We start from the raw sequence: 26,732 nt of genomic DNA, 5'->3' as shown, positions 1-26,732 counted from the left end.
TATTTCATGGCAATTAGACAAGAATAGCCCCCATATGCATTTCCTATCGCCATTCAAGCCACGCACTATGTAAATAGCCTAACCCTCCGTTCATTATCATTTCTAAGAAGTATTATGGGAACTCAATTAATGAAAGTGATTGAAACTAAGACTTTCCCGGAATACGCCGCGTGGCGGCTAATTATAAAACTGGGATTTTCCGTAAACGTAGTTTTTGGAAGCACTTTTATGTCCGTGAATGGGTCTTATTGGCAATTTAGGCATCGGTACAGCTGACAATAAGAGCCAATAAAAGGAACTAAGAACGTGTCCATTGCGAAAGTAATGAAAAGCCTGACTTTCCGACCGAACTTCCAATTTTTACCTTCGTCCTGCTAAAGTTACACTGCGACGTATAAAAGCCAGATGAATTTTGCAGCTTGAGGCGCCAACTTCTTTCGATTTCCTGTATAAGGGAAGTTAGCGTTAACCTCATCAATGGCAAGTTTTATGAATTTATTTTAGAGCGGCATTATAAATTCAAGAGGTTGATGAGTTTGTACAACAGCGAGTGAATACTAGGTACTTTTATATACTGTTTAGCGGATTACATCAAAAGTTTCGGTCTATTATTCAAAGGGGGATAAAATGTTTATTGAATGCAAATTACTTTCTTGGAAGTTAAATTACCTAATTTTAATGCTAAACAAAAGCTAATAAAAGCTTTTGTGCTCAAACGAGAAAACATAAAATTTATAGTACATTTCTTAGGGTTGAAAGGAAATTGCGGGGAAAATTAAAAATAAATGTATTACTAATTAGAGCGTAGGCACAATGCTAATCGGGTCAGATAAACTGAAAATAGAAACTGCTGCAAAAAAAAAGGTCCCATTATCAAATTTTGCAATTTAAATAGCAATCTCTTTAATCCCCTAGCGGACCTGAAATGCTATGCAAAGTTCAAACACCTTTACTAATTTAAATTCCGTTTAAATAGGTCTGTTACAAAAAAGCAGCAAATCGATCAGGATCGTCAGCCACAATCAAAAATATGAGCAGTCCATAGGCCGATCGGGACTTTTTGCCCATATTTACGATCGTTTCACACGATCCGGAATTATCTTAATTGCTACGGCTTGGTAAAACTTATTATCGATTTAATCAGAAAGAAACTAAATTACTTTAAGTGTCTTTACGAAGTTTCAGCTCTCATTGTGCAACTTTCTCCAATAAAGCAGTTTTGTTTTGTATCGTGGATTTCAGATGAAAGAAACGCGATCCGAGCGTTCTCTTCATATTTCGTGCTAGAAAAATTGAAGTTAATTTCCTATTTGCAACGTTATGTCATGTTTTTAAAATACTCGTGTAAGCACATCAAAACGTCAAACCTCTAGATGAAACCCGACTCTGGGGATTTATATGATATTCCTGAAACTCTGTGGTTAGTCTGGCGTGTCATTCTTTCATCTGTCTACCAGCTTGTTGGGAACACATTTATTTTTCAAAGGCAAAGTTTGGACTTATGAAAATAATATTTATCTTTCCGAAGGCATTTAGGATGTATTAAAGATTTGTTTTTACTTTATTTATTGTCACAACGTGCGTCCCTGCCTAATGAGGGATTCTGTATTCTGTAAGGGAACATCTATTAAATAAAAATAGTTCTTTCCTACGTTAATATTTCAGGCATTCAAGAAACTAACTCGTATACCATTTGACATACACATATTTCTTCAAACCGGCACACACAAAAGCAAACAAGATTCTTTTTAAAAGTAGTTCCTTCGAGTAAACACAACTTGTCCATTCCGTTTGTAGGGAACATTTCATACTGCGGAAAATAATTTGCTGCAGATCAAACTGGCCGATACGATTCAAAAAGATCCCTGTTCGTTAGAACTTAGTAAACAGAAGCCGACATGATGCTCGTTGGCCAACAAAGATTTAAAAGTACCTACATTTCTAAACTCGGAAGGGCAGCTTATGTGGGATGAAACTAGTAAGTCTTCATATCTATTCTGGTTGTGATTTATGTATACGTGTTTTTGAAAGATTTAGTTCAGTAAAGTTCTAAAGTTTGTGAATCTGACTGAATAATAGTCGTATTGCAGTTTGAAGAAGAAGAAGCAGTTAAAACTCGATACACATATATTTATCGTCTTGAAAATGAATCGGAGAACGTTTTTTAATATAATTCTTCCGGTAGAAATTCAATTCAGTATCGTTCATCAGCGATAAAAAAACACTATCGCCTTACGCCACGAATCATTCCAGAATCGTTCAGTAATCGTGAGATATCTGTGCGCACGCGTCATAATTGTGTCGTTAAGGTATCTGTGTAAATGCAGATTGGAAGGGATTGCGGAACAGAGCACGAGGCACAAACTTTTTATAACCTCATTAATTACCGAGAATAAGAACGGAAACATCCGAAATCCGAAGAGAGCGAAAATCAGGTTAAATTAGTTGGATGCCTACCAACAACTACCGGCAACGCGCAAGTCTTGAGGGCAGTTCCCTGCCCATTCCAACTTTTAAATGAGCACCGGTAAAACCGTGTACGAACGGTTCCCAACAAATTGCATGTTCAGTTAGGACGTTTAACGGAAACGTAACGGTGCGCTTCGTAAACTGAAGTGTGCACTTCATAGTTTCATACAAGTAACTTTAGGTTCAGTTCGAAGTGCCATCAGAGTAATTTTGCGTTGACTCAAGACATGCCCTGATTGTGACACATTTAAACTCAATTAATATTAGAGCGACGAAGGCCGGGAGTTTTCCAACTCTTCGTTACTCTAATATCAATTCTTTGTGCTTTTTCATTTCTTTTTCTAGCGGAATACCATGTACACGATGATGTTTTTGAGGCCTTCGAGAAATTCTGAACTAATTTCATGTGATATGCCCGTGTGTCAATTAAAGAGGTTTGGAGAAAATATATCAATTTTAGAACTATCGATACTTGAAAAATATCGATATAAAGTACTGTAACCTAACGTATTAAATGGTCGAACCGCGCCGCGTTAATGTACTGACAGTGGGTAAGACGCAATTCAAATTCTTCAAGAGCTTTCCTTACAGTTTGAGCAGGTATTCGTTGGGTTTCTTGAGTAGTTTTATTTCTTAACTTTTCTATATTGTGGGGCTTATTTAAAGGCATCCTATGTTACAGATAGCCCTGTAACTATGTTTACAGGAGCGAGATAAGGCAATATAGCAGGCCGCTCTAATTGCCGTATTGCGCAAATATCGCGAGAACTATTAAATTTAGATTGGGTATGTTACACAAAAAAATGTTCAGAAATGTTGAAAACACTCCGAAACGACATAATATACACGGAGTTGCAGAAGAAAAAACTGAAAAAGTACATTTAACTACCACATCAGTAACACTGTACACGTGTCTGCTACGTCAAATAATGCTCAACTACCAGGTCTACCGGTATGAAACGAGCGCTATTTTGTGAAAATAAAACACCAATTTTAACAAGGAAAAATATTAATTCAAAATATTGACCATTGCTTTCTACACATTTTGACCACCTTTCTGGCAATTTATGGATACCACGCCAATAGAAATGTGCCTCTTTGGCATCAAACCAATTAGACACCCAATTTTCTACTTCTTCGTAGGAATCGAAGTGCTGCTCAGCCAATGCGTGTCCCATCGATGAAAACAAATGGTAGTCCGAAGGAGCCAAGTCTGGTGAATACGGCGGACGGGGTAGCAACTCCCAGCCAAGTGTTTCGATGGTATCCTGAACCGGTGTTGTATGGTGTGCAGGTGCGTTGCCATGGAGCAAAATTACCTTCCCGCGTCTTCTGGGCCATTCTGATCGTTTTTCGACCAATGAATTGTTTAAACTAATCAATTGTTGTCGTTAGCAAACGGTATTAACGGTTTCACCAGGTTTTAAAAGCTCGTGGTGCACCACACCTTTCCGATCCCACCAAACGCACAGCATTGCCTTTTTGCCGAATCGATCAGGAATCAACCCATGATTTTTTCCGTTTAGGATTTCGAAAATAGATCCATTTTTCATCTCCAATAACAATTCGATGCAAAACTGATTTCCTTTCGTGCCTTTGAAGCAAAATTTCACAGGTGTTTTTTCGGTTCTCCATCTGTCTTTCATTCAGTTCATGCGGACACCCATTTTCCACACTTTTGGATCTTTCCCGTAGCTTTTGAACGATCAGAAATTGTTCGTTGTGCAACATTTAACACTCCTGCCATTTGCTTTTGACTTAAAGCGTCATCTTCATCCAATATCGATTGCAGTTCGGTGTCTTCGAATTTTTTTGTTGGTCTGTCACGTTCTTCATTTTGCAGATCAAAATTGTTATTTCTGAATCGTCGAAACCATCTTTTGCGTGTTGTTTCCGATAAAGCATAATCACCATACGCCTCGACAAGCATTCGATGCGACTCTGCAGCACTTTTTTTCAAATGGAAGCGAAAAATTAATGCTTTCCGCAAATCATCATTTTGCGGTACAAAATTCGACATTTTTGGCACAATGAAGTGATGTATTGTTATTTGTTCGAGGACATGATTTGTACTAAATATGTTTGTCAGTTTGCACACGAACCAAGCAAACAAAAAGAAAGGGTTGTTTACAACAAATGCCCTATGTCGAGACATTTATATCCTGACGCTCACTTCATACCCGGTATACCTGGTAGAAATAGTACTTCACGCATACCAACATCTGCACGAAAAAATTTTTTTTTCGTTTTTAACGAATTTCCGCGGAGCTTTCGGTCCTCTGCATAATGCAGCGCACGACAATTACCGCTCTCGCATAAATGCGGGATTGAATCAAAGTACCATCAGATTCTCAGGATTATTGCGGTCCGTACATGCTGATTTGCACTTGCGTGAACCTACAAATAATTGATCACCTCCGAATGTTGCTCAGGCGCGAGCTAGTTCTTAAACGGCTTTTTGCCAAGCTATCGCGAGATATTACAGGGATGAGGGACGGGATTTTTCCAATTCAACATTTTATAGCACGGCGCTCGACGCTCGGAAGTAAGATGGAATGAAAGTGCTCAGGGAGACCAAAACAATGGTTATCGCCCGGTTTTCGTGGTCGGCATCATATAAAAATACTTTCGGATGGCGATTTTCATCGTTCGGAATTGAGGCATTAATTTTGCATTTTAGCAACACGTCAGAAGTTTCATGCGGAACGGGTGGAAACCGCGGATGTGTGTGTACCGGCTTTAACTCGTGGTCTCCTAAATAGTCCAAAATGTGCCTTTACAGTCGGAAATTAAGTTTGGCGAGACTGGTAAGAAGTTACTGGGATGATAAAAGGCCCCAAAACTACGAAGACGCCGAGCAGACTCGAGAAATTATTAAGCTAATTACTTTCCTGCTTGTTGAAATTATGGCAGTTTGTGATAACTTCTCGGTCGGTTCTTGTTCCATTTTCAAAATTGGGATTTTTGCGGGACAAAAGACAATCAAAAGCCGTCGATAGAACATAAACACGAGCTGACAAAGATATTACGGAAAGCAGTGAGGCGTCATGTTTAGCGCTGACTCCTGGTGTTGTGTTTAATATCATCGAAGATTTTCTCGGAGCGGCGAGATTAAAACCTTCAATTACCGGGTCGGTGTACAGGAGATGAGCTTATTGTATGCGCTGATTGTTGTGAACCAGATTGGAAAATTAACTGAGCCAACCGGCTCGCATAGACAAGCTGTAATGTTCCCATAACCGCCGCCGGTATGATGTGTTTCTGCTTAGCCGGTTTAATTAAATTTCGGCGATTGTTTTATTTAAATAAACTTGTACGAATGGACCCTGAAAACTACGACACATCTGCATTGTAAAACTTTTAATTGATTTGACCCCTGAATACACCTCGTACGTTACTTTACGTAATCATTTCCTGACGCGCGCTGATTAAATGCGAGCTTCAGCTTAAGCTGACCAAAGTCTTTTTAAATTGGACATTTCAACTTTAATTACAGCCAGACTAAGAAGGATCAAGGAGAGTTATTATATTCGTATTTCGTACTTTGGAAAAAGATCTCCCGCATTAATATTTTATTTAATTATAATTTGATAATTCAACACGGGTATCTGCAAATTATGTGTCTGGATGTTATTTAGATTGTTATGGAAAACTTTTAAAATCTACTCCGATAATGCATACCTAAAGCTCGAACTAACCCGAACTGATTGAACAACTTCATTCAAAAATACTTTACTTTAATCGTCTCGACTGAGGTTTACTATTTTATAAATGCACCAAACTGAGTCGAATATCCTATGAATATGTATATGGGGCGTTAATGAAGTTTGAAGATAAAATTTCAGGGGTTAATCTTTGAAGAATCTCAAGGCAAGCGTTTTATATTAACATTTGTCCGCAACTACGGAATTTTCTAGATACAAGGCATCCAAATTAAAATTTTAAATTAATGTATTGAGTGTATTTTTGGACAATAACCCGACGTTCTGAGGAATATTTGCTTACCGGGAAAATTGATGATGGGGATCTCAAATATTTATTCAGATTTTTGTTTACCGATACAGGTCGCCGCATATTGTGATGATCTAAATGTAAATAACCTTAACATTTTATCGCGCACAGTATATTATTCCTGCACAAAAAAAAAACTTATTGTTCCGTCGTTTTTATCGATAAAATACACTCTTAGCAATCCTCGCTAGAATAATTGTTCTGGAAAAAATGAATTTGAAATTTTAACCTTTCCTATCAAAATAACAGGGTGCACTCCGTAATTTACCCCTAAAGCGGAAATGTATGATAAAAAACAAAGCTTTGAAAACAATGTACATGTTTCCATGAGAGTAAAATCAGAAAACGTCATGACATGATATTTTAAAAACCCGACAATGCTTGTTGAAACCTAAATTTTCATAGGTGGAATTGTCGCCAAACGTTTGGATTAGGACCCTTTAGCTGATCTTGAATTCTTCCATGAAGACTTAACGGCGTCAAAAACGGTATCAAAGACTTTTGAACTAGAATGTGTCTGAATATTGAATAACCAACCAACCGAAGATTTTGGTCTGTCTTTACGAAAACTACCCTAACCGTTGGATAAGAAGAGTGGGGTGCGCATGGTCTCCCCGATCAGCCGACATGAGTCCCTTGTACTATTTTTTGTGAGGTCGCCATTTTATAAAGCGGAAGTCGAAAACGAGGATAAACTAAGTGAAAAGTTACTTTAATCCTTTGCCATTATTATACAGGTATATTCGAAAGAGCCTGTCGATAAAGCATGAATTGTGGTAGGCGGTGGTGGTTTTGAACATTGTTGTAAATATCCTTGGTGCATTACGAGCAATGCTTCTTATTTTTGCCATTTTGATAATTCAATCGTTTAACAGTTGTATCTTTTGTCAATAAAAGTAAATGAAGAATCTTTTTAATTTAAAAAAAGCTTTCCGCACCTCATTAACAGTTATATCTATTTAAATTCACATATTTATATCACAATATGTGGCACACTTCATCGCTGAACAAGGAACTAGGTAAATATTTGAGTTTTTCATGATCGACTTTCCCAGTATACGAAATATCCTCCGAATCCGACGTTGTTGTTCAAGAATATAATTAAAATACCAAATTAAAGTTTTAATTTATATACCCTGCATCTCGAGGAATTAGCCCTCACGGACCCATGTTAATATCATTTTTTTTTATCTTAGAACTTTCAAGGATTCACCCCTGAAAGTTAATCTCAATACTTGAATAACACCCTAAAGACTTACTTATACTTAATATTACCATTGTGAATCATGCTCAAAATTGAATTTGCGCTTTTAAAATGCAACTTTATTTATCCCAGAAGACGTACATAAAGCGCTACTTTTGGGCTTAGGAGTAAAAGTTGTTGCATAAACTCACTGCTGGCGTCGTTGTCGTGCAATGCTAAGCAATTGCCACATCACAGGGACGACTTATCTTATTACGAGTATACAGGGTTGCTCATTAGTGCGTCAAAGTGCGATATCTCAGTAAATATAAGTTTTGAAAGGAAATTTGTCTTAGTAAAGTTTTTGGGGAATAAAAGGAACTTATTTTTAAATTATTTTCAAATGTACAGGGTCTGTCATAAAAGTGTGGTAGTACCGAATTATGTTTTTTTAAATGGAACCCCCCAATTTTTTTGCCATTTTCGGATTTATCGTCAAATTTTAAGGCTAGTTTATGGAATAGGTCTCATATAAAAAATTTACCATTTTCGAGTTATTTGTGAAAATTCGAAAATTTTGATAGCTGCAAGGTCTCACGGAAATCAATGCTGTTCCCTAACCGTTGCGAATTTTGGAATCGATCTTATGAGGCTCCAAGGCGACATAATAAGCTACGTTTTGATATGTTTTAGTTTAAAAAGAGTTTTCCATAACCCTCGAAATAGGCCTCCGAAGTTGTATGACATCAATCCTCAATAACTTGCTTGTTTCAAATAGAATGCCCTACTTTTCTCGACGGCATCGTGTTCAGAATCCAAAAACCTACAACTTTTGTTAACATTACCCTATCCCTAAACCTAACCGTTTCTGAGCTGCTGAAAATTGTCCCTTTTTTACATCTAAATTTGCATTTGAAAAGTCGCATCGGTTTTTTTATTCCCCAAAAACTTTACTAAGACAAATTTCCTTCCAAAACTTATATTTACTGAGATATCGCACTTTGACGCACTAATGAGCAACCCTGTATATTTCCATAGTGCTTATAGACCAAAAATCGTATGATAAATGGGTGCTGGCGACGTAACGCATACGACCGCGGGTCCGATGTCAAGGCATCACTTTAATGGTAACGTTCAGGATTAGGTCTTCAAATTTCCCAAAAACTAGTGACGCTAATGTTTCAAATAATGAATCCCGTCAAAATTTTATTGTCACAACTGCATTAGTAGTGAGTGCGAATTATTCAGATTCATTGATAACTGGAGGAAAATGGTGTATTTTTACTCGGGGCGAAAGGTTTTTATTGCGATTTGTCCGGTTGCTGAGCTCAGCCCCGATGTCCACCTTCAAACTCTAAATTCAGCACAAAAATGTCCACTTTTGCTCCTACTAAGTAACACAATCTACTACTACTCACTTTTTAGCTGATATCTGGGAAATCCGTGGGGTAGATACCTTGAAAAGAGATGATGATTTACCAAATTCCCAGAAGACGAAAACATTTTCAAATGTTAATTGGAATGATCCGAAAGTTTTCTTTGCGGTTAAACAGACACTTTTCAAATGTCAACAAGAAGTTTGCGACAAGCAAGGAAACGAAACGAAATTTCAGCTTGAATTGTTGCCAAAGTTACTGAGTTGAGAGATAAGGCGGGAATTTGTGGACTGACACGTCAGCGTATAGACGTGTTAGCGTGTCAAAGTAACTTTTTCCATAATACGGATATATGTGGACATTGCTTTGTGATGCTAATAAAAGAATGTTTTCGGACAAAATTTAGATGAAAACCTCCACCAACCCTTTAGGGTCGTTAGGTTGGATTTATGTTGCGTTTTAACGATTTGCTTCGGTTTTCATTCGGGCATTGTAGCTCATCGGATAATTGCGAATGCGATTTCGAGATTCAAAGGGAGACGCGCATCGAATATTCCTAAACCTATTATGAAGCACGGAGGCCACAGTTTTCTCGTTTTATAATGATTTACCACATTAAATCATTTGTTTTTGTCTGGGAACGGGAAATATTTACTTCTTATTGCGCATATTTGTAGGTTTGGCGTAGTAGTTTCCTTCAGATTTTCTGACAATTCTTTAATATAGTAGGTCTGAAGATACTCCGCGAGATCCAGTCACAAAATAAGAGATCCAATTGAATGTCATTTGAAATAGAGGAATTTCAGCTTCGTTAATAATGGACGGCTAGCCCAGGCTAAGAGAACAAACAGTTTTTGTTTTCTGACTTCCGTACCGTCAGTCCAAATATTCATTTTCCAGAGATGAAGTCGAATTTGGAGGGCTGAATTATGAAACGGCGAAAGATCGGCCTTTCTTCTTAAGCCATCGCGCAATTATATTAAAAATTGCAGAGGAGATATTCGGAAATCTGAATTCAACTAACGCAGTCATGCTGTTTTTCCTTATTTGGAAAGGAAGTAATGGTATTTTATTTAATTTTTTTAATTAAAGGTACCGTCTCATTGGTCCGCGAATCGTCACTTTTCCAGCACTGCGTTTTACCTCAAACTACAAATGCACCGACGTCCAAATTCTCAAAGTTCCTTCGCAAGATCTGGGATCATCTTTAATATTTAGTTTTCCTAATTTGGGAAAAAGGAAGAGTTTCGTTGCGACGTCTTCAAAATTTTTAACCATCGTTTGGATCGGCTTTTACGTTTTCTAGAGCTTTAAAGAAATTCTGCACATTTGTAAGTGCTCTTGGATATCGAGACAACGTACACCAATGAATTATGTATATATAATAATTTAAACTTCTTTTTTTCTCCTGTCCTTTGAATTATTAAAAATTAATAAATTTGTCTAGTAGAAATCAGTGGCGCGTGGGAGAGGGCAAACAAGGGAGAAACGAAACGGGACATAATTTATTTCAGATTCTTAATTTTCTACGTGTTTGGGGGCAAAGTATGCGATCGAGTCGTTTATATTGAATAGTCCACAAATTGGTAATAATTTACAGTAATGCACAAATTTGTTTGACAATCATCAGAAGCGCACAAAAATTGAAGGAAACGGAGAAATGAAACAGAAAATTTCGTCCACTTCTTCAAGTTTCTACGCTTTTGCAGATAACGTATGCCGATGCATTATTTGCATTTAATGCTCTAGAAATATTTGATGAGACATATTTTCAACTATCTAGAAACAATGTACCTGACCGATTTGGTTCCGAAAAGGAGCAGACAGAGTAGTAAATATACACATTAAATGCGTTTTTGGAGCACAATTTGTAGCAACGATTACTAACGTGTACCAGTTAAAGGCAACTCCAAAAAATGTTGGATATTACTAACCCGAACTAACCTGCAAGTGATTTTGATAAAACTCAGTAGAAGGTCTTATTAAAAAATAACTTCCGTTTACCACTTTCCTGACATCATTTCAGTTATTACTGTTGCTTTCGATGAAGGTGAGGATATTTTACTGTTTTTGTGTTGCTGATTTAAAATACAATCTACATGACACTTAATCATTAACAGTTCTAACGGTACATTTGTCCGTCACCAACTTAACCGTTTGCCGAAGTAAAATAATGGGTTTAAAATAAGATTTTTTTCCTTTCCCATCGATTATACGAATGTGTGCTCCCCTTATTGCGGCAAAATCCTCAAGTTCTTTCAGTGTGCATCAGTAGTTTTACTACATTGATTTACTATATACATTTATATTGCCGTATTGTCTACAGCAATTGGGGAGGTGAGTTTTATAATCTGAGCTTTCTACATTGACCACTATGCACGTTAGGGATTTGGTTACTGGTTCAAGCTAATAGGCATGCGTAACAATGTTGAGAGCTACAAGCGTACTTACATTCCTGATTTTAATTTCCAACGTTAAACGTCCTTAAATGCCGCCTTGATCGAAAGTTCCTCAACGACGGTTACTACTCTCGTGACACCTTTTCACTTCAGTCACATCATATCGTCTTGACAAAATAGTATGCATTTTAGAGCATAAGACTAATCGCTCACCGATGAACCATCCTCACCGCCATCCGATTCATTATTAACGCAAAAATAAGCAAGAACACGGCAAAGTAGAAGCAAAAGTCCCGTTTTCCAGCTCTTGGCGAGGCGTCGGACGCGATCGACGCGCAGCGCCGCCGATCGGACCTCGAAATACGGGCGTCCCGATGCTAGTAGTGGCCATGCTACAGGCGCGAGACGCACGCCGCCCCGACGCCCTCGAACGTTCGGTATAGCACGTGTGAAGTGTGAAAAGACCCTCGCGTTACGCGTACAGTTAATTGGATGCGTATTGAATGACAGATGTGGTCGAGAGGGATGTGGTGTTAAGTGTTGTGCGTCGAAAGTGTGGCGTCACGATGTTTTCTTTCTTTTCGGCTCCGGTAATTTGCTGCTAATTGTGAGGGGTGGATGAGGGTTGTGCCACTGATTGGTGGTTTGCAGAACCGTCATCAGCCTGATGGTTTGTTAGCGAATTTCGAAAATGCGGCTGGTATTGTCGTGGGGGAAATGGGCGTCTTTGAGGTCAACGATCAAAGATAATTCTGTACCGGAATTGCAAAAGAATTGAGCAAATTTGCATATATCAGTTTCTCAAAAAATATTGTCTAAAAGGGAACTTATTTAAGAATAAAAACTTATCCTTAAAGTTGTTCTTTAACGATGTCTCTTGGCGAAGCTACATTTTCATGAGACTAAGTTTACTGAAAATTTTTCCATTTCGCTAAAATTTCTAGAAATTCTGAATATACTAGAGTTGATTAACTTCTTGTAAAAGCAGCAAAATCCACAAAGATTCTGCGTATTAACACCTCTTTTCCAGGCTGCAGCTCGATGATATTTCAAATTTCTTCAGTGTATCAAAAATGTCGTGGCATATTTAACGTTTGAAAATGAACGGTGTTCAAGCCGAACTCAAATTATTCAAAGGCTTTTACTTGTGCTTCTTTGAATGCTGCGTTTTCATAAAATTTTATAGAATACCACATTTCAACACTGCCCAGCAAAACATAACGTGTCGTTAAAGTTTCTACTTAAAAAACATTCTATGAAACGCTGCATTGCAGAAAATTTCTCGGTTTATTGAACACTTCGGAAAATTCTGAATCGTCTGGAATTGAGTTTGAAAAAAAACCGAAATTTTTCTAACACTCCATTTATTTGATAATGCAAAGATTTTCGTTGAAAGTTCCGCTTAAAAACACCTCCATGCCTAATAAGTGTTTAATGTAATTCCAGGATATTATCGATTTCTTAAAGAATTCGAGAAATTCCGAATCTCCTCGAATAGAATTTGCTACCGCATTACCAAAATAATATTCAAAATTGCTGTTTATAAGTATGTGTCTTGAACTCTATTCAATATCGTATTTCGTAAGTTTAAAAGTTCACTTTCTTAGAAGAAAATCCAGAATACCATAATGGAATGTAACAGAGCAACACAGTAGTTATTCATAAAGTTTCTGTTTAATGCATTTTCAATTTTATTTAATTTATCAAGGACTATTATGTTTAGAGACAAATTACGTTATGTTTGATCACGCTAATGATGATAACATTGACCATACAAGTCGATTCGTTTTCAATATTTATTATCAACATTATCATAAATTTATAAGCACACTTTCCTAATGCATAAAAATGTATTATCAAATTTTTAAAACGTTTTTATATATATATATATATTAATACTAGTTTAACGTCATAGATAAAAACTGAAATCAATGCAACGCCATTGGCCCTAAATTCCCTGAACAAGCGAAATGGAGTCTTACAGTGACGTTATGTCGAATCATCGCAAAAAGGCCCCACGTCATTGACACTACATGCAAATTAGTGAATACGAACTACGATAGACCATAAATAAGTGTTTCATCTGTGATCCCTCACCTCTTCTTGTGAATAATGTGCTACAACCAACTTTCCTAGTGTTAAAAACCAATACCCCTAAGTGTTTTATCTGTGATATCTCCAAAGAAACTGCTGAATTCTACCAACCTAGTATTTAGCGTCCAAGTCCTTCCAAGCTCACCAAAGGAACAACTTGTGTGGTAACAAATTTTTTCTTTTTCTCCCCCACAGGTGACCCCGAATAACGGCAATGCTGAAATATCCGGGTGGTCAGTTTCTGGCCTTTCTGGTTCTGCTGGTGTTGGGGCAAGTGTGCAGCAATGGTAAGTTGGCAACAACTTTTATTTACCGCTTCGTACGAGAAGATCTTCAGAGGAAACTGACGTCTCTTCTCAGTTTGAGACAAATTTAGCGAATGCATTTGGCGTTGCATGTCCAGACGCCATTTTGGCCGGCGAAAATACACTCGAGATAGAACCAACGGTGGTCAATTAGCCGTCGATTCCGGACCATGTCTGGCTCGGTACGGGGAAATATAAATTTTAATGTAAAGTTGTCCGTAGACACGCCAAACCGATGTAAAATCGCTGTAAAAACTTTATGGGTTTATACTAAAGTTCGAGGCTTCCGCGTTATTTGAGTTTAATTAGTATTTATTGTTCAAATTTTTTACCAAATGTAACAAAAATTCTTTGTTACTTTGAGTAATGGAGTTGAACTTCTGTATTAATGTTGATTACCGCGTTAGAAGATCGACTCGAACGATGAGGGAATCGATGAAGGGGATTTCTGCTGACAAACAACGAGTTCAAAAGGCTTTTCGTTTCAAAGATTAATAAAGAAATTCTGAAATGTCGTGTAAAAATGGTTAAAGGTGCTGAGAAAGTAGTGCATAAAATCCAGTGGTAAATTTCACCTAAAACGAATATTTTATAATAATGAATATATGGCTTTAAAGTTCGTCTATTAAAAATCGCAATAACATCACGTCGATCATATCATTGTATAATTCATTGTTCAGTAACCTATATATTCATTACTGAATAGGCGATTTATTTTCTGCGACAAATACGATAAGTTTGGAATTTTTAGCGTTTACGCCGAAGTATTTACATTGAATACAAAATAATACAATTACAGATTCCAAATTTGCAAGCAAATCTGCTTTGCGGCCATTCCATTAGTTTGAAAAAATTGGAAATGGAGCAAAAATAGTAACAAAGTAAAGCGGATAATTAAAGAAATAAAAAAAAAATGATATTTGATTTCGAATTGTCGGTCAGAGTTATCATATGGGATGAATGGATAAAAATTTTACATATTTTTGGACAGAGCAGCGCTAAAGCCATTGTGCTTACTTTTCCGCAAATGCAAAATATTTCAAAATGAAACGACTCATGTCGATAAAGATATAGAAATGGGAGCCGATCGATGCTAGGAGTTCCTCACTTTTATATTTCAAAATAAATTTGTACTATATATGTATTATGGTTTTATTAAGCTTATTATTAGTTTAATTAAGCAATGTTTTGAATCATGGTATTATATTATTATCTCCTTAGCCGATGAATACAACGTACCATCCTATCTATCTTAACGCTCCAAGTTGGTGATTAATAGTACACAAAACCCATCACCGAATTTCATTTGAAACACAGGTTTTGTATGTTGTTTTAATAATGAGAATATCGTAATAGCATCGAAGCCAAAATATCATATTATATAATTCATATTCCAATAATATATAAACTCAATTTTATTAAAAATATCTGTAATATTTGTCAATAACGTCATCGCCGATATTATAGTAATATGAATATGAAATAATTCTTTATGTTGATAAAAATGTCAGGAGCATATAATATTTTATTTTAATCTGATCAAGGTAAAAAGTTTATTTAATTTTTGGGTTTTCCTGAAAATGTATGTTATTTTACGGTTTGTTTTTTTCTAGTAGAGTAAATCATACGATTTGCCCGATAGGAAATTGAACAAGTTTCTGAAAATTGGATACAAAGCAAAGTTGGAAAACGATACGTAATTAAAAAAAAAATACCCGAAAAAAACTGAAATAAACTCCTGCATATGATTATCAGAATGGGTAAATTACTGATTCTGAAAGAGACTTCGATTCAAAATTTTGAGGATTCCTAACGTCTTATAAGGTTACTTTATTTTGAAAAAAATATTGAGGAAAGTCGCCAGAATTTAGTAACCTCAACAATATTATTTTCTATGGTAAATTAAGGATTTTTTACGAAACGTTTTTTAGAGAAATTGCTTCGAATTTTTGGAGATTAATGGTTTGTGAAAGGGCATTTTCCGCCTTATTGAAGGGTCCGTGGTCTTCCAATCTTGCTACTAGCGACTTCCTAGTGAAAGAAACATTTATCGCAAAACAAAGTATTTTTACATTCCCAGACTTAAGACACGCAATATTTGTTTTCTAATGACTTTTTTATCGGAATCCCTTATCTGAAGTGGCACGTTACGTTTGACACGTATTATTTATTGTTTACCTCTAACAGCTCCTTTATTTATAGTAGACTTACAGAATGACCGAAAAATCACCTGAACGACTAATATCAACGAAATTAGTATCGAAACCTCAGAACGAATCAATACGGGGATATTGCACGTACACTTAAATGCCGATATTGCCGCGTATATTCAATTTCATTGTTTTATTTGCTGAGACAAATAAAGCACAAAAATCTCGGTACGTGCTTTGAACTAAAACTCGAGCTTAATTTAAAAGTTACTTTTATTGTTTGCTGCGATCAAACACTTCCATATGTAGTGTTTACACAGCCAGATCTACTTTTTCTTCCATCTCGGGCAATTTAGTGCTTGCATTGAGTTTTGTTTCTGTTAAAATACGAGTTAGTATAATGGTGCATATGAATATTTCCCAACGCCAAAAACCAACTAATCAACTTTTGTATTGACTTAACATTTGCCTCGCGTGTCTATAGAAAAAGTCAGCGCTTTACTTGGGTCTGATATAAAATCAATTTAGAATGATTGAGCAAAAAGCCACATTTAAATTCATTCGAGGCCATAACAATAGTTTCACTTTCTGTTTATATTGGCAAGTAATTTTTTTTATAATTATGTGCATTTTTCCTAGTGCAAATTTGAACTATCTCCCGAAGAGATTCCTTTCTCATTGTTTTACTAACTTTTTTACTGTTTTTTTTTATCTCAGGGATAATTTTCTCGGGAAGAGATATCCTCAAGAATTATTCCTTCTGTCATCCTAGTAATCCTCCCTTTGAGGAGGATTTCCTAAATTAGAGATAGTTTTGTGAACCAGTTGACATCCTTCTAATCTCAAGAAGCTCGAGCGAACTTTTTCGGAACAGATTTATCCATTCCTTTTCAATTTTGGCAATTATGATTTCTTCTCATGCGTCACAGGCGTAATATTTTAAATAACGAAGCAACAGCGAGTAATAGCAGTGAAGGGAGATGACTAGAACCCTTCAATTAGACCCTTAGGGGTCACTCCACGTGGACCCCTGCCGCATTAGGAAAAGGATCTGTCCACTTTGTGAAGGAAAGCATTCTATACCCTGGGAAGTAGAACGTTCCCCGAGGAATGACGTCAAGATAGCGTATCAAAACAGTGCCACCGTATACAAATATAACGAACTAGCATCATTTTGACGTAATTCCCTGGAGAATAATGCGTTCTCCCAGGGATGCCGAGTGATGTGTTAGAGAATCGGGACCCCGATCAATGTGGGACTCACTTTAGTCCCTCGCCAGTATTTTGATCATGTTTTTATCAAATTTTGGAATTTCCCGTTTTGCGTCGGAACGACTCTAAAAGCATTCATTGTAGTTTCCCAATTCTCTTTACTTAAAAATAGCAATATCGTAACGTTTTCTCTATTTGCAACGGTTTAAAATGTCTTTCTCTTATTTGCAACGTATCCACGTCACATTCGTACCCTTTATATGTATCTTTTGATTTTATTTGTATTCGTTTAGCCCTGCTATTAGCTCCGTTCCCTCTATACGTCCAATTTTACTGGTGTCTTGTAGCCTCCTGTCGCGCTTAACTCTTACTTGTTGCCGTTACGCCATAGTTTCTTAAATATATTTACGTTTGTCGAAGTATAACGGCGCTACGTGTTCTTTTCCTTTATTTTAGGAGAGTTTCGATTAGGTCCTCTGCCGCATTTTTCTTCATTTCTACGTTGTTCTGTTGTAAGTACAGGGTGCTTCAATTTCGCGGAAATTTATGGTAACTTTAAAAAAAAATAAAGCATTCGGTGTTATTTAAATCAAGGTAAATGTGCGCAACGGATATCGAAAGCCGTTTTGCGATCGTTTGGACCTTTCGGAAATGAAAACTATCAAAGGTGCGAAAAGTACTAAAGTACAACCTTGGACAGGTGCTTCATTCAAACCGAAAAGGTCGATTCTTCTGCTACTTTCTTGGACTTCTCCGTAGGTCTAAAATTGTTCACCGTATACCACTACCTCGGACCTTCCTTATAGAACCGGGTTTTTTCACGAGTGAGGTTTTGAGATACTGGCTGGTGAAGAAAGCTTGGGACACCTAGTACGTTGGATACGACCTCTTTTTAATTTCAATTCCATTCTTTATCATCGCTTAAATAAGTTCTTTGTATGTTTGTGAGCCGTGCACCCTGGAAGTGCATCTAATCAAATTATAGAGATACGCATACAGATATCTGGATTATAAAATTTACTAAATTTACCATTTTCCCCAGAAAATTGTTTTAATGAAAACTAGTAGTTTTGTGAATTTTATTTTCCAACCAAATCTGCCTCTTTTCCGCAGGGTTAAGCGGGGCGAAGTTTTAAGCCGACGCGAAAGCGGAACGGTAGACGGTTTTGCAAATATTACTTAATCTGTATGACTGTCAGCTTATTCGAAGATTATGGAGTTTTTGCGCAGTTCCTCGGAAATTTCTAATTAAATAACTATAAAAACTTAAACGTTATTTCATTATCTAAACATACCCTTCATCCCTCAGTTTCCGTTGCACTTTGTGTGTTTATTGAAACAGTTTATTGGAACAACCCGTCTGTGTTTCAAACGTAGCTTTTGCCTGCATGCAGGTTATGTAAACTGGCAAAGTAGAATCCTCAAAATACGTACATCTCCGGTAATTTGAATATCAGAGGGAGTTGCAAGAAAAAAATAATACGTTTCAGGTCTTAGTTTAATATCTGGCGCAAACCTGAGCCAAGAATGCGAAAATCCAGAATAAATTTGTTTCATGATGTGCTGACTTAATATCTCTATTTACCGGAAGACCTTTGTATTACCTGTAAGCGATTTTTCGTTTGATACCGTATAGTAAAGCGTCAACTCCGATCTAATTACTGATGTGTTATCCGAACTTTCCATTGTGGGCGAACAAGCCTATCGATCGCTTTCTCTCGTGTCATCATCAATTAGTCTAATGATTGCAGCTTCATTGAAGATGATGCGATGTACATTTTTATAAAAATCGCAAGGTGTAGAATTCAAAGTCGAAAATCGTGACGCAACCGTTTCGACCCATTTCCATACAAATCGTCCCAACGAATTCAGACAAAATTAAACGACGTACCGTGAGCCCCGTTCTAATTTCCTAAATGGTGACTGACGTAGCGTTCAGAATAATAAATACCCATCCCTGCTATACGGACTTTTAATGTGTGTGTGTATGGTTAACCTTATCCCGATTTTTTCGAAACTCCGCCACTGGGCCGATCCGAATATCGGTTAAGTGTCCAATAAATTATTTAACGGTTTCGGCGGATCTCCATTTACTTCGAAAATTGGCCGGCAGTTTTTAGCGCATTATTTAAAGCGGAGTTTTAATGGCAGTTTGAGGGAGCGAAGCAAATTTATTTCCAACTTCCAATTTGAGGTTAGGTAAGTGGTGATAAATCATAGCGGTTGAAAATTGAAACTCTCGATGTGTGGAGGTTCGTCACATGGTTTCCTCGCTTTATCATTAAGGCTTTTTTTGGGCACCAAAATTTTTAGCAACTGCCTTAGAAGCTCACTGTAATTGTGATGAGCCTTCTGAGCCTGCACAAAACCGACTGTAATATCTTCGCCAGTTTCTGCGATGCTGGGGGTCACTTTCACACTTATTTTCGTCGTTTCGAAGGTACATCTGAAATCAGGCGTCCGTGTTGTTATGCCAAAGTAATGGGGGGATGTACCAGAAAATACCACCGGGGGAAAATAGCACCAATTTCGCCAGGGTTTTGCTATCAAGTTTGTGAACTCTCAGCGCCGGTATCTCGGGAAGGAATGGAGGGGCTCAGTTGAAAATGTAGCTCAGATATTGATCTCCGCGCACTCTACACGCATTATCATTCGCCGGCCGTGTTGTTGTATGTATGTCTCTTTTAGTTTTTTCGGTATTGGGTCGGTCTAACTCTTCGTTTTGAGATTTTGAAGGTGCCTAAAAAATGTGTTTCCCTACTTGTTCGCATTTTTTTGGTTGACGCAGCTCAACAATTGAGGTATTAAAGCGAAAAATACCGATAAATGAATTCCCAAAAAATTCCGTTGAGCACACGGGAAAAAAGTCAGTTGCGCTCAATTTTATATTTTGTCTATCTGTAATAATCAATCACGCTCAATGGAAAAACCGCTAAGCAGATTTGCCTGCAAATTTCCATTTTCGCAATTTTTGCTACCTTCTTATTCATTGTACTTCCGCGTAAAATGCTAAAAGATTCAAATTAAATTCGCAAGAGCTAGTTATTTCGTTAATCTTAGTTTTCCCAATATTTTCTCTTAATATTTTCTCCAGCTTGATTGACGAACTCCTGTTATCAAATAAAAAATGTTTAATATTTCCTCGACGGACGAGTCACCGAGTAGCTCAATGACTCAATGGCTAGTGGTCGAAAATTTCTACAAATGTCATTAAGAACTCAGGATCATTTTATCGTCCTCTAGAAGGTCTCTCTGGGTTGATAGAAAATCCCGCGGATATTCTCCTTCACTAATAAAAATTCCGACTTACCTCCCTGTAAAATGGACTTGCAAAAATTCGCGATGTTTCGATGAAAAAACATATATATTCTTCACAAAAAACGTATTCCACAACTGCCGTTATAGTGGAGCCTCAATTTGAGGTCTAAATTACTTCTTAAAAAACTCTTCTCAAGATTACCTTAAAGCCAGTATCGTTTCAAATCGTCATTTGAAAGACAAAATGAGTTTTTAAATTTGAAAAGCCTTCAAAAAGAGATATGTTCCACCACTTTGTTTATGGCAGTGCATTGGTTCGAGGTCTCGGTCTCTTCTCGAGAAAATTGTGTTTTGATTTGCTTAAAGCCAGTGGCGTTTCTTGCCGATTTTGAAGTTATCATAAACAGAAATTTTGATTATTTTTTAATGGTTACAAAGGAGCAGTTGAAGACGTAAGTTACATCGAAAATTTTTGTTTCGATTAGTTCAAGAACGGTGGCGCTCCTAGGCATCTTAAAGGCAAAATTTTCAAGTTTCATTATTTCAGTTTTGTTTTAACGATGTTTCGCTATCAAGATCGTTATTCCGCTGATTCCTTCTTCTGCTCTCTGAATTAACTCATCTTCCCTTTCTCCGTTTCTCTTTTCATGAACAAGTTAAACTAAGGGTTATTGGCTCATTACATACTTCCACATTTCAAAAAACCCATTTCATGCTAGCTACGTCCAACCGACGAAAAGATTACTACACTGTGACGAAGATAATGAAACGGAGGGAACAGTCATATCGATCGGGTAAATATTTATGTAATTAAGGGCCTTGTACTTGTTTCAAAACAGACTCTGCCAGTCAGACGACCCTTGACATGTAACCGCACACATCTACTCTCGCGGTCCCACCTAAATAGGGCTACGCGACAGTTGAGACATTATAATGGGCCCTTTGTCACAAAGAACACAGCGGCGACCTAGTTAACTTCATTAGGGAAATTAAGAGTCTTTTGACTGGCAAGGATTGTCATTATTACTCTTGACGATGGTCAGTGTTTTTATTTGTTTTTAACATGCCCGCTAATAAAAGTACAATGCCGCGGCTAGTTTTAAATAACAGCCCTCTTTAAAAAGTATGTAATAAAAACGTCGGTTCATGTCACGCGATCAACTGATCCATAATGTAAAAAAGGGCGATTTAATTTTTAATATGGTCCGACAATAATAAGCCCCAAACACATTGCGGACAAACATTTTAGGGGCGTTGTCCCCAATTTCGTTATTAAACAGATATCCTTTGCCCCCTTAATCTCCCCGAAAAAAAGAAAAAATCCAGATATTAATTCGGGTTGTGTAAATATTTTAGGGCGAGTTGAAGATATGAAAAAAGTCAAGATTAACATCACACGCGATGTTTTCGGTTATAGTGGACTGACCCAAATTTACCCTCTTAATCAGATTAGTGTGTGTAAGTGAAAGTGTTGAGGTTCTTGAAAACGACAAAGCTTAATACTTTAATGGACTGGCAAACTTGAATCGAAAACTGATAACGATATTTTACATTTTTGTGCTTCATTCATCATGTTTCGATGTCATGGACTCGGTGTTTGACGGATTGGATATAGAAAACCGTGATATATTTTAATATAAGCGAAATGTGAGACGTTTCATTCATAATACGTGTGTATAGGGTTAACGGTGTCGGGTCAGGGACACGCGGAAATTTGCGGAAAGGTGTAAATTTAGCATTTATCAATACTTGTTTGGACAATTTTAAAGGAAAAATACAACCTCTTCAAAGATAACGTTTCGATTTTTTCCCTCTCACAATGTTCAAAAATATGACATCCCAAACCACAAAAACGGCCGTATTTCACAGATAAATATCGCGAAAAGGCTAATCTATGGTAAATAGGGTGTAGACCACGAAATATTGTTAGAATTTCCAACGAAATAAAAAATGGAACAATATACCAGGAGATCTATGTTACATCTGCAGGTTTCCATATTTCCACGCAGAACTAGCTACGGGGCATTTGTGATAATATTTTTAAAATACGGATCGTGTTAAGGAATTCTTGAATGGAAAAAAACTTCGGGAGTCGGCAGATGTTGGACCTTTTCGGTCCTTTTTACTGGCCCTGTGTAATTTCACCTCGAGAAAAGTACCGTATCGAAACTTATTATGATTATGAATAGGTTTTAAAATCTTGACACATTTACCCCAATCGAATTTCCAGACAAATTGCTGCCATTTAGAGTGGAAATTTCATCTACCCAAAATCTGGCTTAAACAGATTAATCTACGTCTACAAGTTTTGTCGTTGTCGAGACTTAATAAAGTTTCTGCGGCTCCCAAAATTAGTTATTACAGAATCGGGGGAGAACGATAATTATTGCGTTTATCAGCTCACCGATTTGTCATTTTTGGAAATTTATGTAGACAATTTAATTCGTAAATATACCAAAAATATGCAGAGTAGTAATTGAGGATGCAGACGGCTTTAAGGAATGCGCCTTCGACTCAGGACCGAAAGACAAAAAGTTCATATTAATCCTTGAGTTTTGGAGATATCTGGCTAAAGTCGGCCGCACGGACAATTTCTTTTTACGAAATTACATTTATGTGACCTTTTTTCTTATAATTAGTTTGAAAAATGATCCTCTGGAACTTGTTTATGTACTTGGCGAACACCCTGTAGATAGTTATGTGGGAAACCGTAGCAGTTGCCAAACTGGATGTATTGAAATTCTGCATCTTGACAACTTTTCGATAAATCGAAATCGTCGAGATGGCGGAAGCTGAGGGACGGGTGTTGTCGCTCCGGTAAGGAAATCGCCCGGACCCGCTGGATGTCGTAGTAAATGCCGGAATCGGAAACCAGGCCCGGAAATTGGACTGATTAACGCCCGACTGCTGCATGCTGATGGCTTATTGCTGATGGAAGCCGTTACCCAGGGGTAATTGTGCCAGTATATTCCCGATGAATATTTTAATGCTTCAGACAAATTTCCCTTCGATTTGAGAAGAGTTTGACGAGAGCGCAAGCTGTCAAGTGATCATCGCCCTTAATTAAAGTTAGCACTTTTGAAGGGAAGGTAAAAATATCAACGAACCGCTACAATAACAGTTCCGTATGTAAGCCATTGTTCAGAAAGCACATTTGTTCGGCAAAAATGGTTGTTTTACCTCGTGCCGTTGAAACAAGGCAATTGAAAATTCTCGGAAAAGCCCTGGCTTTCAAGCCAATTTTAAATAGATCGCTCGTGTTTATGTTGGGCTATACTAACGAAATGAAATTACTTTTATGTGTTGAAAGGGCCAAATACTAAGGTGCTTTGTGTATTCAGAGGATTTGGCCAGAAGGATAAATTTGCGAAATAATATACTTTCGTAGTAGTAAAATATAAACAATGGTATTTTAATAACAGCTAACCAACTGGAAATGTTCTTTGATATTGTCGAAACCATCGAAAAAAGAAAGAACGTGAGAGCTTTCTTTTCCAAATGACCAAGAATAAATGAATACCTTGATTCTGTAGGAAAATTGATTTTCGAAAAAGTGTGCCGTAAGAAATGTGTAGGAGATATAATTGCAAGACTTACGGCTCAGATTAAAAAAGAGAACTCTCTAAAATGGTAAATAAAGAGTGTGCACAGTTCGCCTGGCGGAGAAAAAAACCAGGTCGATAGATGTCAAAAATAATACAGGGTGTTTCAGTGTGCGCTGGTTTATCTTTTAGACATATAAATTTAATTACTGGAAAATTTGCGATTATACGAAGATTTACGCTTTCGATATACTCCAATATCGATTAAAAATTACATCCCTAACTTTTTGCAAGGGCATTGCATACCTGAAGATATGACTTAATCGAAACAGCCTTCTGACATATATTTTGGTGTAGGTACCTTTATGGGGCCGTTATGCATTTCACTATACCTCGATGTTTCTACATTACTTTGTAGTCGACTTTAATACAGATAGCTTATATGACTATGCTCATTTGCTCTTTGGTTCTTCTTTATCTTTCTTCGGATGTGCAACTGTTGCACGTATATCTGGGTAGAGTCCAGAGTGCTCAAATTATAATGAACAATAAGTTACACGTATTAACGCAAACGCTGAAATATAAGTAAAATTACGATTAACAGAAAGACATGTAAAACCAGAGCTCTAGCTTCAATACGATTGGTAACACTAAATTTCTATCAAGAAAGATAGTTAAATATGAAAGATTGCAGACCACCACAGATGACAGGTGCCCTTCAGAGAGACACAGAGGCCTATCAGAATTGTTATCATATTCGACTCTAGTTGATTTTTGATTGAGCAGTGAGATGGAATTTGAACAGCCTTAGAAGATGCTTGTGCCGTGCACCAAGATTTTGGTTTGTTTGATTTGGGCTTAGTCAGCAGCTGCTCCGGACCATCCAGGAGTTGTTGGAACTTCACCCTCAAGAGGTAAATGGATGTCATAACATTAATGGTGTTACAAGAGAAATGCGAAAATACGTTCTACAATACATATTGCTGCTATACAGCATCATGAAAAAATGAACAATACCTATTTCAAGAACATACATGTTTGTGGAAATTTGATTTATGAAAATGTCTCCTTATCGGTAACTGCTAAAAAGGAAAAATATATTTTCGTGTGCTTTCCGTCGTTTTCAATACAAAGTGTTGTCATTCTAGAAACCTTCGTCATTGAATTATTGGTGCCTTGCGGACTTACGTTTAGAACACATTCTCAAATAACTGTCTCGAGATGGTCGACAGGTCGACAGGGTCTTTGTTTATAAACGTTCCATTTTAAAAACTCTCTTTAAAAAGTCCAGCGGGGTCAAATTAGGTAACCTAGGGGGCCAGAATTATTCCACGTTCCAACTGTTCAGCCCCACAACATGCCATCGGGAACTTGTTTTTTACGAAATGATTTGATTTTCGGCAAATCGCACCACACAGTTGCGCCACCAGAATGTTGATAAGTAGGAGAAGTGTGTAAATAAACTTTTTTGTAACAAAACTGCAGTTAGACAGTTTTAGAATTTCATCTCTCCTCATTTTTGAAGCAGAACTCGCAGGCGATGTAACAATTTAAAAAATCCCAGGTGATACGTACTTTATGTGCGATATGATATATGCAGATCAAAGGGAAGTTCCTGAAATTTGCTAGGGGCGACACGAAAAACGGTAAAAACGAAAAAATATCTATATTATTGCTGCTGCTGCTGCTGCTGTGGTAATTACGGATGAGATAAACGCGTGAAGGTGGCAATAAAATTATTCAGTAGGCGTGAAATGTCTGGACCAAAAATAACGAAAGCAACAATATGCGACGTGATATGAAAAATATCATCACATCCAATAGTTGTGAAAAATATTTAATCTCATGAGCCTCGCGTGTCGGAACGTCATTTTGATGGAGCGGTGTTGGAGCGCACCTCGGGTATATTAAAATCATGGCGGACGTCGCACGCCATATAACGCCGCGCGTATTATACAACAAAGGCTCGTAAAACGGGATTTGTTTGAAAATTTAGATCCGAATTTCGTTGCTCGGGACCCGCAGCATCTCGTACACGAAATGTGCATTATTCACCTGGAAGACTTGGGAAACTCAAAAGTGGCGCGTCGAAGCAAAAAAAAAAAAAAAAATATGCAAATGCGACACCTGTGCATTTATTAGCAGCATTTTGCGTATCGCCCGTTTGATCGAACAATGCGAAATTGCGGGAATAATTTGTTTTTAGCTACCGTTTACAGGGAATGATAATAGGCAACTCGTTCGTTTTGTTCGGATAAATTCATTTTAACCAAATGTTTGGATAACATGACTCCATTGTTTTCCCCCGAGTAATGTGAGTGATCGAAACGATTTCTATGAAATGTTTCATGTTTCACAAGCAGAAATCGAAAATCATTGACGAAGAAAAACACAACTCCGGGCACGTAGATGAAAACTTAGTTCAAACAATGGAATCTAATAAGTAGGTTAATGACTCTACAAACAAATTCGTAGTATTCCTGACACCTTTTAAATTGCATTGTTGTCTCCAGGCAAGTATTCCTGCCGCTGCCAGTCGCAGTTTAAAGATAAATCTCAATTGCTCCGCATAATTTGTCCCGTTTTAATGAAATTGTCCCGGCGGCGGCGTCTTTGCGAACAATTTTTTGTCTGGTCGAAGCTTGAAACCATCACTCTTTTCGGTTTGCGACAGTAAGCAATCGAATTTTTCCCATTTTAACTTGATGCCCGATTTATCACCCATCACTTCTC

The 26,732-nt window shown here is 37.2% G+C and overlaps 1 protein-coding gene and 1 long non-coding RNA gene across 10 annotated transcripts in view; one reads left to right on the top strand and one right to left on the bottom strand.

Moving 5' to 3' along the window:
• The window catches only part of Lar (tyrosine-protein phosphatase Lar), a 260,221-nt gene that overhangs the window by 123,541 nt on the left and 109,948 nt on the right, over positions 1-26,732 (top strand). For all 8 annotated transcript variants that reach the window (XM_066295181.1, XM_066295186.1, XM_066295188.1 and 5 more), the window contains one exon: positions 13,728-13,819. In XM_066295181.1, the coding sequence (XP_066151278.1) occupies positions 13,747-13,819 (73 nt within the window). In that variant the 5' untranslated portion in view covers positions 13,728-13,746. The remainder of the gene's footprint in view (positions 1-13,727; positions 13,820-26,732) is intronic.
• LOC136346244 (uncharacterized) overlaps positions 1-26,732 on the bottom strand; it is a 228,791-nt gene that overhangs the window by 96,208 nt on the left and 105,851 nt on the right. The gene's annotated exons all lie outside the window — the stretch shown is intronic.

This window comes from Euwallacea fornicatus, chromosome 22 (assembly GCF_040115645.1).
Source record: "Euwallacea fornicatus isolate EFF26 chromosome 22, ASM4011564v1, whole genome shotgun sequence".
NCBI classification, from domain to species: Eukaryota; Metazoa; Arthropoda; class Insecta; order Coleoptera; family Curculionidae; genus Euwallacea; species Euwallacea fornicatus.
The sequence above is the reverse complement of the archived record's forward strand: the minus strand, read 5'-3'. Positions and strand labels throughout refer to the sequence as shown.